This window comes from Helianthus annuus, chromosome 4, assembly GCF_002127325.2.
Source record: "Helianthus annuus cultivar XRQ/B chromosome 4, HanXRQr2.0-SUNRISE, whole genome shotgun sequence".
NCBI classification, from domain to species: Eukaryota; Viridiplantae; Streptophyta; class Magnoliopsida; order Asterales; family Asteraceae; genus Helianthus; species Helianthus annuus.
The window spans coordinates 195,399,274-195,415,643 of NC_035436.2; the positions used below are offsets into that span (position 1 = coordinate 195,399,274).

General features: G+C 40.2%; 2 protein-coding genes across 2 annotated transcripts; both read right to left on the reverse strand.

Moving 5' to 3' along the window:
* Window positions 1-1,136: 1,136 nt before the first annotated feature.
* Window positions 1,137-4,863, reverse strand: LOC110937741. The gene is made up of 6 exons (XM_022180200.2): window positions 4,120-4,863; window positions 3,883-4,038; window positions 3,292-3,750; window positions 2,122-3,221; window positions 1,749-2,039; window positions 1,137-1,674 (listed from the first exon to the last, which is right to left on the reverse strand). Exons 1-6 carry the CDS (start codon window positions 4,817-4,819, stop codon window positions 1,261-1,263), a joined length of 3,120 nt encoding a protein of 1,039 aa, XP_022035892.1. The 5' UTR covers window positions 4,820-4,863; the 3' UTR covers window positions 1,137-1,260.
* A 4,878-nt stretch (window positions 4,864-9,741) lies between these two features.
* On the reverse strand, window positions 9,742-11,202 carry LOC110937740 (protein GRAVITROPIC IN THE LIGHT 1). The gene has a single exon (XM_022180199.2). The coding sequence runs from the start codon at window positions 11,200-11,202 to the stop codon at window positions 9,742-9,744; it is 1,461 nt and encodes a 486-aa protein (XP_022035891.1).
* Window positions 11,203-16,370: the final 5,168 nt, after the last annotated feature.

Here is a 16,370-nt window from a genome sequence, read left to right on the forward strand (position 1 = left end):
TGGTAGGACCCTTCCCGGATGCCCCCGGCGCCGTAAAGTTCATCATAGTAGCTGTCGACTACTTCACGAAGTGGGTAGAAGCCAAAGCCCTTGCATCCACCACAGCCATGATTGTGCGCAAGTTCATATGGGAGCACATCATATGCAGATTCGGCCTCCCGCTCAAGATCGTGACAGACAACGACACCAACTTCGCGTCAGACGATCTTAAGAACTGGATGAAGGAGATGAACATTGAACACACTTTCACCTCCGTTGCGCACCCACAAGGCAACGGACAAGTGGAAAGTGTGAACAAATGCATCGTCGAAGGGATAAAGGCCAGATTAGGAACAAGGCGGCGCGGATGGGTCGATGAGCTCCCAAGCATTTTATGGGCTCATCGGACCATACCAAAGACAAGTACCGGCGAGACCCCTTTCAGCCTAGTCTATGGCTCAGAGGCGGTAATCCCGGCAGAGATTGGCTTGCCCTCGCCGCGAATGACCATGGTCAACACGGTTGACAATGAAGCAGAAAGGCGTCTAGACTTAGACTTGTTAGAAGAACGGCGCGAAATCGCAAGAATCAGAGAGGCCAAATACAAAACCCAGCTGGAAAGGTACTACAACACAAGGGTTCGCATTTGTACCTTCAATCCAGGGGAGTACGTCTTTCGCGACAACGAAGCGTCAAATGCGGAACGCCCAGGGAAATTGGCACCTAAATGGGAAGGCCCATATCTGATTCATGAGGTCCTAGGCAAAGGGGCCTACAAATTGCGCACCTTAGATGGCCACATCTTACCAAGAACTTGGAATGCGCAACAATTGCGCAAATGCTATATGTAACCTTTTCGGCCTTGCGCCATTTTTCAATTTCGCCACGCCGGCTACGAGCCATTGGCAAATATGTATGAAGGCCTAAGAGCCAACTTCTGATTTGAATGAAAACATACGACATGTTCTATTACATTGTTTTTTCGTTACAAATGCATGTTAAACTTCTGATTAGCGCGAAAACACTCCAGCATTTTGAGATGGTTCAAAACCACCTCCAAGGTCCTCCGCAAACAAAGCGCGAAACCGGGTGGCCACCTTATACTTAGATAACGCTTCCATTTATTCGAGCTAATTTAACCTAAGTTTTTACAGCAATGCAATAATTGCAACAGAAAAAACGAAGGCATTTCATTGTCATTAAAACTGCGCAAAAGCGCATCACTTACAATCAAGTCAGAAACAAAGGCACAAACGCCTATCAACAAACTAACAACCTACTCTATTTGTCTTCTTTCTTCTCACCATCATCATCTTCGTTCCCTTCACCATCGTCGCCATCGTCATCACCTCCGCCATCATCACCAGCTGCTTCCTCATCAGATGATTCAACAGTAATCGGTGGATCAAGGATCGCCTTGAGGCGCTGACACCAATCATCCTTTTTTAAGGCACTAACAACCAAGTCCATGATGGGCAAGGAGAGGTTGTCATATGAGTTCTCAGCACTGGCCAGCGCAGCATCAGCTTGTTCCGTCACTGAGCAATGACTTGTATCGAATTCTTGTCCCAGCATTCGCTCAACGTGATCAGCACACTCCAGGTAACCTCCTCGATGACCAACTGCACGCGCCGCATCCGTAAGAGCAGCAACAGCGCGATCTAGCTCGCCGGCGTTCAGGATGGAGTTGGCAACCTTCATCAAAAGAGGAGCATTAAGAATAAACTCTTCAACATGTTAAAGAAAAAGGTAAGGCAAAAGGGACTTACCAGCACTATTCCCCGAGTGCGCATCCATTCTGCTTCAGAAACAAGCGTGTCCACAATGCCTTGGGCCTCAGAATAATTTGTCTGAGCCACGTTAAGCGCCGCAGTGCTGACAGCACGCGCCTCCTCAGCATCGGTGGCCTTGACCTTCTCAGCCTCAAGGTCAATCTCCAAAGACTCGCATCTGTCGATTTGCTCATTCAAGCGACGCTTGAGTTCCGCTATCTCAACGTCCTTGGCATGGAGATCCTTGTCCTTGTTAGACAATTGCACCTTGGCTTCAGTCAGCTCAACCTAAAAATTGACAAACACCTTGAGAATTGACTTAGAGAAATCTCGTAAACAAAAAGGAAGAGCGGGAATCAGTAGAACTAACCTCCATCTGCTGCTTGGCAGTTTTTTCACCCTGCGCTTCCTCCACCTTTGAGGTCAAGTCCGCAACTGTAGCCTCAAGACCAACGATCTTCTGGCGTAGAGCATAAGTACGCTCGTTGTCTTGAGCGCATATACGCTTGAACTCGGCCTTCTCCTTGGCCAGTTGCTCTTCCACATTATGAAGTTTCTTTTGCAGGCCCTCGCGACCCCACTCTTCAGCTTTCCTATCAGCCTCAAACTTGGCTTTCTCCTCATCAAATGTGGCCTTAGCCTTCTCAAATTCACCAACACGTTTTAGCACACGTTCTCGGTAAGCCTCCCAATCGGCGCGCTCTCTGACCATTGTTCGCCATTCACGAACTATCTGATGGTTAGCAGATCGAGCGTTGGCCTCGGCAAGAATGTAAGTGCGATACAACATTTCATGCGGCTTCGCCTTTTGACGGTTAACTTCGCCAGGAGTGAATTGGTTCAAGTACCAATCGCGAGAAGGACCAAATTCAACAAATGTATCCTTTTGCCTTAAGCTCCAAGGGGCTTGATGAGGAGCATCACCACGTTCCTCTTCAGTATAAGTTTTATAATATATGTCCCCGACGGTATCCTTCGCACCTATCACATTGGGGTTATAGCCCCCAGCTCCTCCAGAGCTTGCACCACTAGACACATAGCGCCCTAACCCCTTAGAGGTAACAATCGGCGCAGCAGGGGGAGGTTTTGGGACACCAGACTGCCCTTGAACAGAAGACTGATCGGCAGATCTTTCTTTCCTCGCCTCTTCCGCCTTCCTCTGCCTATCCGCCTCCTCCCTCAGCTTTCTCTCCTCTTCCGCTTTCCTCTTCCTCTCCGCCTCCAGCTTTCTCTCCTCCTCCTCCTTCCTCTTTTTCTCTTCCTCTTCTTTGCGCTTTCGCTCTTCAGCCTTCTTCTGCGCAGCAATCCTACTCTCTTCTTTCCTCCGATCCTCTTCTGCCTTTCGCTGCGCTTCAGCAGTTTTCGCAGCATCACGCGCAGCAGAATCGGAAGGTTCAGTGGCAACCTTAGGTCTTTTCGTGCTGGGTTCAACAAACTTAACCCCCTTTTCAGGGGTCTTCTTCTTGATCTCTACAAGAATAAAGCAAACGCACTTGAGCAAAAAGAGGTTAAATTATAAAGAAGGGAGATAAGAGCATACCAGGAGAAAACTGGTATAACGAGCGCAACTTGCTCTTCTTCCCAACAACGGGAATAACAACTGAAACAGGCGCAGAGGCCATACCAGTTGTCACCTCGCTTCTACCCCTCTTTCTTCCAATCAACGGGGCAGTCTCTTCTTCCTCTTCTTCTTCATCCTCAGGTTGAGATGGAGTTGCGTCAGCATCCGGGTTACGAGAACCCGCGCTCCCAGAGCCCTTTGACCCACCAGCGCCAGTCTTTCCCGTAGCTGCATATGATAAACCTTCATAAGAGTCACTGATTATCACGTAATCGTCTAAGTCACGTTGCCGGAGGCGAAGCGTACCTTTGACAGCAGCAGTAGTTGCGCGACTGGCGCCAGGACCCTTGCTGGTCACTTCAACATCCGCCTTCTTTTTCTTCTTCGAAGGTTTCTTCTTCTTCTCCTCTGGGTCAACCCCCAGATCGCGCAACACACCTGCAAAGATTTTAGGCAACGAACTTAACTCGCCATTCGAAGACCCTACTGACTCCTCGCTGGAAAGATAGAAAGTCTCTTTCCCAGCAGAAGTCACAGAGCGCAATGGACGAGGTTTAGGATACTGCGCACCTTCAGTTGCATCCGGCGGCGAGGCGAAGGCGTCAGCAGGAGGAAACATGAAGTTCCCCTTTATCTGGTCATACCAGCCTTCCTCATCATCGCGCAGAGGGCGAACGCCCATGGAGCCACCAAAGGCTGGGAAGGCAGCCTGATAGAGTTGCGTCTCTACACCACAAAAACAAAGTATAAGAAACCAGTTAAGTGAATGTACTCGGAAACAAAACAAAAAGGGGGAAAGTATCTAACCTTGATCCCCGATCTTCAAGACCGGGAGTTCCCTGCTACTAGGTGACCACTGGTCACTCATCTTGGCAGCAACCAGAACATTCTCCCCAAATACCCGGTTAGGGGTTGCGGTAAGCTGCTGATACCACTGAGCAGACTTCGGTATAGGAAGGTCCTCCTTTGGTATAACCTCGGTCCATTCCCTAAACGGCATAGCTATTGGCAAGACTTCCTCCCGGATGAAGAAGAACTTGGGTTTCCAGTCGTGGAAACTCTTGGGAGGATTCAACAAAATCTTCTTAGCCGTACCACGGCTAGCAAAAGAAAAGAACCCCATTGTTCTTTGCAGTTGATAGAAGACACGAAACTTATTCACCGTCGGCTCAATGCCGTGAGATTGACACAAGAACTCAAAGTGCCTCACCCTCACCATCCCAGGTGGGCTTAACTGCGAAATATGAAACTTGTAGTAGGACAATATGCTACCAAAGAAGTTAGTCGCCGGCAGCCGGAAGTTTCCTTGAAGGAAGAAGTCTTCGAACAAAGTAATGTAACCGGGTGGGGCATCAGCCGCGGTCTGACCCTGAGCAGGGTACCGGGCATCCCACTCCGGTGGAAACCTAAAACTTCGAACGATCTGTTCGAATAAACCTAAGTCCCATCTCAGGACTGGGACTGGCCCCTCCTCACTAACAGGAGCTTCTTGATGTTCTTCACTCATATTTCAAGAAAAAGCTGGAAAAAACTTGAAGAAAGTTTGAAGATTTGAAGAAATCTTGAAGAAAACGAAGAACACTTTGAAGATTCAAAGAGTTTTGAGAGGAAATTGGAGAAGAAACGAAGAGAAAGTGAATCTCTCACCCTTCTCTTCGGATATTTATACCCATCGCATTTAATGCGATGGGTAACCGTGCCGCACTAGCCGCAAGGGCAACCAACGAAAGGTTGCCACGTCGAGCGGGAAAACAGGGACGACGGTTACCACGCGCGCGTGGCACCCACTCTCCTGACATGAAGTGCAACCGCCGCAGGCGGCATGATGACACCCGTGTCAGGGGTCAACTCAAACGTCGCCCTCAGCGACTTATCCCACCAACCTGTCAGAGGTTCAAATTTCGAAGTTTCCCGCCATAAAACGTGCAAGTAACTTCATGCAGAAGTCACAAGAGTCGCGCCAGATATACGAAGACTACAATACCTCGCGCGATTAAAAGGACAAACAAGATATCACTCGACACCTGCCTAGTACCTGCGCATCGAAAACTACAGTTTCCTACATGCGCCTTACAAGTCAAGACCAAAAGGACAACTTCCCCTTCTCTTATTTTTATCAAGTCCAGAGCTCCAACCACTTGCGTTGCGCATGGTGCAGCACTGGACTGGGGGGACTTGAAGGGGTATGGTCCCAAAAAGTCGCGCAAACCTCATAACAGGTTGCACGTGAGACCATACTCCTTAGCATAACAACTTGATAATAACAGCCTCGCGCAGCTTACGTCACATTATGACTTAGCCCCGCGCGAGGAAGAGCACATAATGAAGTCAGATAGCAACACTTAGCATGAAAACAATGGTATAAGTGAACACACTAGCCCCGCGCGGGTTAGTTGCCACCAAGCAAAATCCTCTCCATAAGAAGACGCGCTGTTACCTACAGAGGTACACAGGGTACGAGTGGCAGGAAAAAGAGCCAATGAACGTCCAGCAGGCTCTGTTCAATCGTGCGCCACGATCTTCTGACGATAAGTACACAAGGACGCCTACATGGCACCAATCAAGAGACGGGGACAACTGTCCCACGATCTCCACTTGTCTGCTGATGACAGAAGGGACAACAAGGCCGACAACAATGACACGTGGCTCCAATCAAGGTGCGCCAGCACCGACGAGCATCTAGAAGCCACTAAGCAGTCGAGGCCAGCGAGGCAAAGAGCATATTCGTTGTTGTCCGTTTCTGGCCCAAGGCCCATCAGCCCACAACCTCTTACACCACTCTGGCTATAAATAGAGAACTTCATCCCTCAGGTTATTCATTCTATTCTCTTGGCTCTCACTCTTTACTACTTAATTACTCTCAAAGCAGTCGCTTATTCTCACGCCGGAGCCCGGTTAAGAGGGAAACCCCCACATTCCCCTCTTAACGAGTAACGGTGTTCTGTTTTGCAGGTTGAGTAACCAGTCGGAGCTCAAATACCTAAAAGAAGATTAACCTCTATGAAAGGAACATAAACCCACCTAATTAATACCTTAATTAGATCACTGTTTCTTCAGGTCTGCACACAAATTTACATAACATTACCTACAATAGAAATCATTTAAATAATTTGCAATGCCTGTTTGTATATGTTGCTACTGGTGTGTAGAATTTCTAAATGGAGCTCCACATTCCTTGCAATCATTCATATTCCCCTATTTTTGCAAATAAACACAAAAAGTTTAATAATATGACCTCCAATCAACAAAGGATAGAGATAAACAAATACATGTAACAATACCTTAAACACTTAAATGAAGAATTACCAAATAAGATGCTACATCATGTAAACAGTGCCTTAATACGTATAACAATACCTTAAACACTTAAATGAAGAATTACCAAATAAGATGCTACATCATGTAAACAGTACCTTAAAGAATAAGTTTCAACAAAAATTGATAGTGTACAGTTTATTATCTATACTTGGAAGATTTATTAACCAAGATGAACAAACTAAACCTAGAAATTGAAATTGAGCCAAAATTGATGAAGGATGATCCCTTATATGCTATTAAAAATTGATTACAACTAAATGTCATATGTTTTCGTTCTTTTTTTTTTTTTTTTTTTTTTTGAGTTTAATCGAGTCCCCCCAGCCCTTTCCAATTCATCTTCAAAATATAGATTATACTTTCCCCTGGTTTCAAGATCTTTTCAAATCAACTTTTATCACTTTTATAACATTATATATCCAATCTGATTTGTAAATTTAAAAAAACATGAATGAAGCATACCCTTAGATGATATAAAATAACAAATCTTTATTATCATAACATGCCACATTCAAGAATAATCACAACCGACAAGTATGAGTTATAGAATCGAAAACCCCATCAACAAAAAGATCAAATTAAGTACTATAAACAGATTAATAAATTAGTTTGTTGATTACCTTGGAAAGAGAGATAATCCATGATAGAGTAAGTGAGCGTGACATGGTAATAACCGACGACTATTCTAACGATTCCGTGCTCCGAGCAGATGAAAGGGGTTGGAGGCAACGGCTGATGAGGGAAACGGTGGATTACGATTCCAAGCTCCAAGCAGATGACGGTGATCTAGAGGATGAGGGAGACTGTGGTGGGATTAGGGGTTATGAATTAATTTGAAATTTAATTTATCCATCAAATCTTCTACATTTACTATATTTTTTTCTATAATTTCAAATCAAAGCTAAATAAAAAAAAATCATGATTACGATTGAAACATTTAAAATTGATTTGAAAATTTAAAAATTTATCCATTAAATCCTCTATTTATCCATTAAATCCCCGATATTTGATATTTGATATTTAATATTTAATATTTAATATTTAATTAATGTGAGAAAATCAAATTATTGATGCTCTCTATGAATGACAAGTGTCCCAATAGCCTAGTTACATGATATGGAAAAAAGTCCAACGTAAGTGGACTTCACTAGTTGGCGTTTTTTGATGGCATATACCTAATGAGAACATCCATATCTACATACATACGATGAATCTCAACCACTAATTTTAACTAAGATCAACAAGTACTGTCACAATCAACATTTAACTAAATCTTATTAGTGTCCCAAGTCATAGGCAGCTGACCGGCCCAAATGACTTCCAAGTTCCAAAAAATTATAAAGGACTTGTACTATTTAGTATTTACCATAAAAAATGATAAAAGTCAATTTATAATATTTAATAGGTACACTTGACTAGTTTATGATCAACAAGTCAAATAAATAGTTTTAAAAGTTCACCCACATGATTCAAACCAGCATCAATAGGTGCTTGTATTGTAGAGATATCAAAGTGTATAAAAAGTGTCTCTCTACTAGTGAATCAGTGGTTTAGGATTCTAGTCGAAGTGCGCCTGTAATGTCATCCGCGCCATTTCTATTCCTTTCTTTTAATTTACTATTATCGTACCTTCGTCAAAGTTTCAATACAAGGAAACCAAGGTCAGGTGGAGTAGCAACAAATCGACAAGAACAAGCGAAACTCAGATCTAAATACGAGCTTTAAACTCGGAATTATTTATATTACAAATATTCAGCAATGTTTTCTTCATTTCTTATTTGAACTGTTAAATAAATACAACCATGAGAAAAGCTACAGACAAACACTGGGGCCTTATGAACAACTCTAAAGAATCTTTTTATGAAACAACACTAAACTCCACCTAAACTAACATAAATATATATATAAATAATCCTTTAACCACAAAACACGGAAATCTTGTTGACCCTAATCATTTTTTAAAGAAAATTCCAGAAACATAAACTGAGTTGACTCTGTTTCTTGAATTTCTTCAAGAATATGCTCAATAGATGCAGCCTTACAGCATTGGAATTCAAAATTTATATAAAATAAAACAAAAAAACAAGCTGCTTTTACCTCTTGACTTAGGGTAAAATATTCAAGAATCATCATATAATAACAACCATAACTTAAGAAAATGAATAAATTCAAAAGAAGTAACATCCAGAAAGATGAAAGAGGTTAAAGTTGTGAAAGCATCTTGATTGAAAGTTCAAACAAAGAGGTGGGGAAAAACCATCGTTGTCAACAGCGAATAGCAGTAAATAGCGACAAGCTGCTAATATGCTACGTAGCAATAGCGACGAAATAGCGCCCGCTATTTCATGTTTAGTGATAAGTAGTAGAAAATTTAAGAAACATTTTACATGTATATTTCATCTAAATACGCTTCTTTTTTCAATCGTGAAATTAAAAAATAAATAAATAAATAAATAAATAAAAACTAATGGACATCGCTATTTAGATTTATAAAAAATAAACTAAAAATTTATGGAAAAAGTCGCTATTTGTCGCTAAACATCCTATAGCGCCATATGGGCGCACCGCTACGTGGCAACACTATAGCCGCTTTTGACAACTATGGGAAAAAACTGTTTTCATCAACTACATGAAGGTTCGGTTTAACTAATATATAACAACTTAAAACCATTGCTATGAGGCTACAGTATTCAAGCAGATTCTTCACTATAACATACAACAAAATCAAAAAATCTAAAGGAGATTCAGGTTTTGACCCGCAAGAAGCTAAAAATTGCATTTCTTTTTCACCGATAAGAATTAATGTTGATAGAAACTGAATTACAAGATTTTGGAAACTGCTATGATATTTTCACAATTTTGCAGTAAACATACATTTCGTTATCTTCTTTAGTATCATCCCATCATTACTCAAAAAAAAAAAAAAAAAAAAAAACAAAGAACATCTGTACAGAAATCTCTACACAACACTAAACACTCAAACTTAAGCTAAAAACAAACAATAAATGTGAAATTAAATACATTACCCGAAAATTTCACTTGTAAACCACAAGATAAGATCTCTTAACATCCAACCAAGATTGACGGTCAACCGTCAACCCGCTGCGAATGTTCTCATTTTGTACTCTTTGATCCGGTTAAATAAACTTGAGCTTGAACGACGGTCTTCCCTATTTTGAACCCGGGTATCACTGTAAAGCCCACTTTTGATATACCGTTTTCAAGAATCGAATACTTTTTTGTTACGTCTTCCATATAAACCATTGAAAAGTCGACCCCTTTTTCCACCTGAAATATCTCAACCGGTGGAGTAAACAAACGAGCCAGTTTATGAAGTAACCATATTGAACTAGACATATTAACAAAAGCATCATAGAAAACAGTAACCGATCTCCATGAATCCATAACCTCCAAATTCTTTCTGTCCACGTTCTTGAATATCGAAGATTCCATCGTCGGATGCACAAGCTGTTCGTATTTTCTTTCACAAAATTTCGAGAAAGGAAAATCCGGATTCTTATTTAAAGTCTCCAACGGATTAACGGATACATGCTCAAACAATTCCATTGAATTATCATTAGAACCTTCGTATCCAACCAAACCGAAATTATCAGTTTCAAAACCTTGAAACATACCTAAACAAACATATGACAAAAAAGCATACCGATGATGCCCCTTTTTCACATACCCAACATCCGGATGAACATAACTAGCTGCTACATCCAAATCATACCCAGCTTTCTTCATCAACTGGATCAAACATTTGGTAAACCGATGCGCAGATCGACACGCATCGCGCAACATAGAATCAAAAACCCTAATTCTTGGCAAAAACCCATTTGGGGGTTTCAAGCTTTTCGACAATCTCATCGATAATTTCGCATTACCCTCTTCAATTTCCCCTAATTGCTTCCTCAAAATCGAAACTTTATCATCTTTACCATCAATATCAGACTGTAACCTATTAAACATAGTTTCTAGGGCTCGTAACTTGCTCTGATTCTCATTAACCTGAGCTTCTAAACAAGACCCACTAGTAAAATCAACATTAAAATCCGGATTCTTTCGAGAATCTATATATAACCCTCTTAAATCATACAGCTTTTGAAGCTGATTAACTAAAGCTTTATCATTTACCATAATACCCTCTCCATCAAACGGCACATGTGCGGTTTGTAACTGAAGATACGAAGCTTCAAACGATGAAATCACAGCGAAAACAGAAGAGATCAGATAATTACCGAAGTGGGTATCAAACGGTTGTATGATGGAAACAGTATTTTGCTTTTGAATTGGAGTTTGACTTTTAGTTTGACTTTCGGTAGTTTCAAAATTGAAATCAGGTTTGATGATAATAACCTTTTGATCGGGGATGAAGTCTTCGGTAGAGTCGAGTAACGTGAAGCCGTCTTCGTTGTCGGAGACGGCGGCGGAGACGACGGCGGAGGTGGCGGCGGATTCTTGTTCTTCTTCGGTGAAGAATTCGACGGTTTTTGCTTTGAATGCGATTGCAAACTTTTGGAACATATCGGAGATTTGTGGGGGTTTTGAAGAAGCTGCAGAACCCAATTCCATTTGGATCTTGTTTGTTTGGTTGATCACATAATAACTATAAGATGATTAGTGGGTGGGTGTATATGTATGAATCTTGAAAGTTTGAGGTGGTCGCCGGTAGAGAGAGAGAGAGAGAGTAACGGTTCCTTGGATGACTTAGAAGGAAGGTATGAGTGTAGAGAGAGAAAGAGAGCGCATGGGAAATGTAAAACTATTTTTTTTTTATAATTGTTGTAAGCGTGGAGGAGGGAGAAAAACAAGAAAAAATTACAGTCCTGTTATCAGTAAATTTAGAGGAGATATTGTTCACCTTTATAGCTTTTTAATATTTTTGAAGGTGGATGTGGGTGAAAAAGAAAATAAAATGTAATGATAAAAGTATAAAAAAATATTATTTAATTAAAAAAGAGAGAGAAAAGTTAGTGTTTTTAATGTAATTACAAAGATGTGGTAAGAGATTTGATTGTAAATGCTTTTAGATCTACAATGGAAGAGAAACAACATTAGTTTGTAATGATGATGATGTATTAGTTTGGTCTGAACTAGGGGAACAATGCCTCGCACCCCTATTTAATAGTATCAAAGAAACTAATCTAAATCGATATGGCAATCATTCTCTCCCTCCCTCTCTTATGTGCCTTAAGGATGGGAGGGATGGAAAGTATGCATTCTCTATGCCCTAAGGAATGCAGATCCGCCATGTGTATCACCCAGGTAAATCCATTTGTCTTGATGTCTTCACGGACATTAGTGATCAAGAACGCCGTATCATCAGGGACTTGTCATTTCTTGCTCTCCATAATACCAACCAGTAGGCATAATATTGTTACAAGGCCTTCTTGTGAAACAATGATGTTAACATTTGTTTTGGGACATTTAGTAAGCCGTCAACCGAACTGCAACTTGAGAGTTGGTGTTTATGCAAAGCAATAATTCGAGACTCGGTGATTGTGGTGTAAACACATGTAACTAGCTGGTGACTGGTCGAATCGAGGGTCTGGTCAAAGATAAAGTTAAAATGAGCTTCTTAGAACTCTTAGCTAGATAGTTAATGGTAAGAAGGGTGTCGAACCACGAAGAGTTTATGGTCGATGTTTAGGCTTACTTGATTAAATAGGTCACTTATGAAAACGTTATCTTTTATGAAGCTTGTTATTTTCTGTTAAAAAGTTTGTTTAGAAAGATGAATCACAAAGTGATTCAATATTGTGTTAAACAATAATGATTATAACTAGCTTGATGATTATAAAAAAAAATGATTTACTAAAATGAGTTGTGAAATATATTGTAGAAGTATTCATACCCGGGTTTTGGATTAACAAGCAACTAGGGTCAATTCACACAAATGGTTTGATCAAGTTAAGAATTCTAATAATTTCTCCAGTTTGTGAAAAAAAATAAGCAAATCATTAATCTTAGACGTCAACATTCATCAATTAATGGACAAAAGTATGTTTCGTAATAACCCACACAAACCCTAATACAAACCAAAATCAAGAGCAATTATCCTTTCACAATGTCTATGATGCAAGAAAATCATTTACAACCATGAATTCCTAACAACACTAAAAGGTGATTTGTACAAATCTTACAATCAAAATATTACCAAAATGTTTCTATAAAACCAAACATGCAAATAGAACCCTAGACTACTTACAATTTTCACCCGGGGATGATTATGAGGAATTAGCCTTGCATTGTGGTTGAAATCATGATTGTGTCTTCCATTCTTGGTGTTGGTTCTTCAATTGGGTGACTGTGAGTATTTAGAATTTGTCAAGGATAGGTAAGTATCGGTGGGAATTGTTCAAGAGTCAATGATATTCGAATTTTTTGAAACCCCCACATGAAAATCGGAATAAAGGGCAGATCTCATCAAAATCTGACTTGAAATAGTCATAAGTGTCGCCTATGCGTCTCACCACATTGGCGACGTGGCTCCGTTTGGTCCGACGTGAGTTACCATGCTTCTTGACGCGCAGAAGCGTCGCTGATGCGGGCCAGGTCGTCAGCGCCTTGGCCCTTGTTCGGTCTGTTTTCTTTGTTTCTTAATTTCGTTTCTCTTGTTTCTCGGCCCCGATTTGTTCATCTTCAATCTGAATGTTTCAGAAAGCCTTCCGAACGCACCTTAGACCTGTCAAGGCCTGGAAAACACAAACCATCTCAAAGTCGTGCAATTCAAGAATATATTTCACATAATTTAGTAAGATTAAACCGATTAAGAATTGTACTTTTGCCAACCCATCAATGAACCAAGAAATCTAGCATCTACACAACTTGATCTGGTATTTCCCCCTCTCTTAGAGAGGGCTTCAAATTTGGGATGCCTTCACTGTTTGAAAAAGGAGAGGGAGGGGGGGGAGGAATTTGACCCTGGATATAGTGAACTACCATGGGTAGTGAATGTTCATTGAATTTCTACCCAAAGTGATTGAACTGAGAAGTCACTAGAGTTACTCCATCAACAAACCCATTCGTCATTATAAGTGGGGGAGAATGAAGTGAAAAATGAAGGACATTTTTGAAGTTTTGTGACTTCAATTCCTTCTTGCAACTCTCTCTTCCAACACCAAGTCCACAAAGAACCAATTTGTTGTTCTTCTACCTTGAAATTTTTACGGATTCTAATGAATATAAATAGGGAAACATATCTTTTGGAACACTTAGGCAATCCCATCGATCTAACAAGAAGTCAATTTCGTATCCACTTCCGTACCACTTAAAATAACTTTGAATGTCTATAGAATGGCTTCCTAAGTTGGCTTCTATTTTTGCTATGTTAACTGGATTTAACTGGAACTGGGTTCCAAGGCTTCCAGCTATCATGAAAGGTCGAAACAACTCTACTCAAAACACTCGATCTACCCGCTTTAAATCTCCACCACCACTTGTCCACTTGTCTAACGATGCAATGTTCAGAGCATGTAAGCTACCAACCCCATGCCCCCGAGATCCTTAGATACGTGTGTTAAAGTGGGTTACCCTTGAACTCCACAACCAATAGATATGTATGTTAGATCATGGGAAATTGGCCTGTAATAATCTCACCTAAACCTTATTGGCCATTAATAATCCCACCTCAGAATATTCCCCCCACCAGTCCCACCTTTCACCTATTTTTCCTACAATGGTCCCCCGTTAAAAAAACTTAACGGAGTTAAGTTTTTTTCCAAATTACAAACTGATTTTTTAGGGTTTTTGATCAGAACGATGATACGAGTCCATTGATGTAAAACTTACTTCGAAATGGTGCTCCAAGTGACTTGATTTTGGTAAATTGGAAATTTAAACACCCGAATTGGAGCGCCGTTTTCATCGTTTGAAGCACCGTTTTGAGGCAAGTTTTACATCAATGGACTCGTATCGTCGTTCTAATCAAAAGCCCTAAAAATCTATTTGTAATTTGGAAAAAAGCTTAACTCCGTTAAGTTTTTTTTAACGGGGGACCATTGTAAGAAAAATAGGTGCAAGGTGGGACTGGTGAGGTGAATATTCTGAGGTGGGATTATTAATGGCCAATAAGGTCTAGGTGTGATTATTAGAGGCCAATTCCCCGTTATAAGTTGTTTGTCCTAATGCTAAGCACATCACCACTGAAGTAATTTATTAACAAAATTATAAATTAAGATGCAACGATCAAAATTTAAAAACCCTGATGAGATATAATAACTTGGAAAATATTAATGTATTTAATAAGTTTGTTAGAATAATAACTGATTAAGCTCTTATTTATAAATAATGTATTTAATAGGTTCGTTAGAATAATAACTGATTAAGCTCTTATTTATAGAAGAAATATGAATTCATATTAAATTAAGTTTTTTTTTTTTTTGAACGGCAAATTTGGATCACTGACGGACCACTGAAGTATCATCGTGCCACCAGCAGAACCACCCGATCATATCCATCTCCACTAGGCAATAATGCCTATACACCAATTCAGGGGGAAACCCAATAAATCTGGGAAAACCCCCTTTGTGAGAATCGGACCCATGACCTAATGGTCATAAGCCTTATCCCACCCCCAAGATACCACTAGGCTATAATGCCATGGGTTCATATTAAATTAAGTGAATCATGAAAAAGGTTTTGGTTGTTTAAATTTAAATTAACTAACCTGATTTTCTTAAAGTTACAAAATGATTTTAACAGATTGGTAACAATAGTTGCAAAATTGACACGAATTTAGTAAAAAAAAATGAACTGGTAAATTATATGATTCATTCAACAAAAGTAAATTATATTGGGTAAATTATATGATTCATTCAACAAAGGTAAATTATATGAACTGGTAACAATAGTTGCAAAATGCACAGAAATCATATAATCTACCCAATACGTTTAGGATAAAGGTTGCCCGTCAACTAAAGTTTAATTTGTGATATTCTAGAACTAGCAACGTGGTGTTTACAATTTTATAACCACATGTTTAGCACATGATAAGTTTCTTACGTTTAAAGTGATTAATGAATGATATGCCACATGATAAGTTTCTTACGTTTAAAGTGATTAATGAATGATATGCTCCTTTAGGGTGTAAGGGGTGCTCACCTAATAGGTGAGTCCCCCATCTTACACATAGCCAATCAGATCAAGCCACGTCAACTCCCCTAATACACTCCCCTAATACCTTGTTTTGATGGCGGCACTCACCTATTAGGTGAGTTGTTTTTTTTTTTTTTATTCTAAAATAATGCATGTTTTATAAATTAAAAAAAGATTAGTAAAAATAAAAATTAAATAAAAGACATTTCATTAAATTAAAAAAAAAAACATTCGAACTAGAAAAAAAGATACATTCAACCTAAAAAAATATAAAAACAAACTACTCCTCGTCCGAATCAACTTCAAGGTGAGGCAAATCTAAACTTCCGAGATGCTCAACGAGATCGTGTTTTAGCCTCCAATGCGTGTCTTCGTCAATGAGCTCCGTATAGGCTGTATCATCGAAGACGGGTTCGACTGGAGGATCTTGAATATGAACCGGTGCTATCGCCCTTCCGTCGTCTTTTATAATCATGTTGTGTAAAATAAGGCACGTATACACGATGGACCTTATTTTTTTCACCGTTTTCGAACGCATTGGACGATTTAGTATTCCCCACTTCGACTTTAACACACCAAACGCCCGTTCCACATCTTTTCTTGCGGCCTCGTGTTGCCTCTTGAATTTTTTTTCGTTCGGGTCG

Coding starts and splice junctions, on each gene's coding strand:
- LOC110937740 (XM_022180199.2), bottom strand. CDS start 11,202: ATGGAATTGGGTTCTGCAGCTTCTTCAAAACCCCCACAAATCTCCGAT.
- LOC110937741 (XM_022180200.2), bottom strand. CDS start 4,819: ATGAGTGAAGAACATCAAGAAGCTCCTGTTAGTGAGGAGGGGCCAGTC. Junction 2,040..2,121: donor CTGCCAAGCAGCAGATGGAG/GTTAGTTCTACT, acceptor GTCAATTTTTAG/GTTGAGCTGACTGAAGCCAA. Junction 1,675..1,748: donor GCACTCGGGGAATAGTGCTG/GTAAGTCCCTTT, acceptor CTTTTGATGAAG/GTTGCCAACTCCATCCTGAA.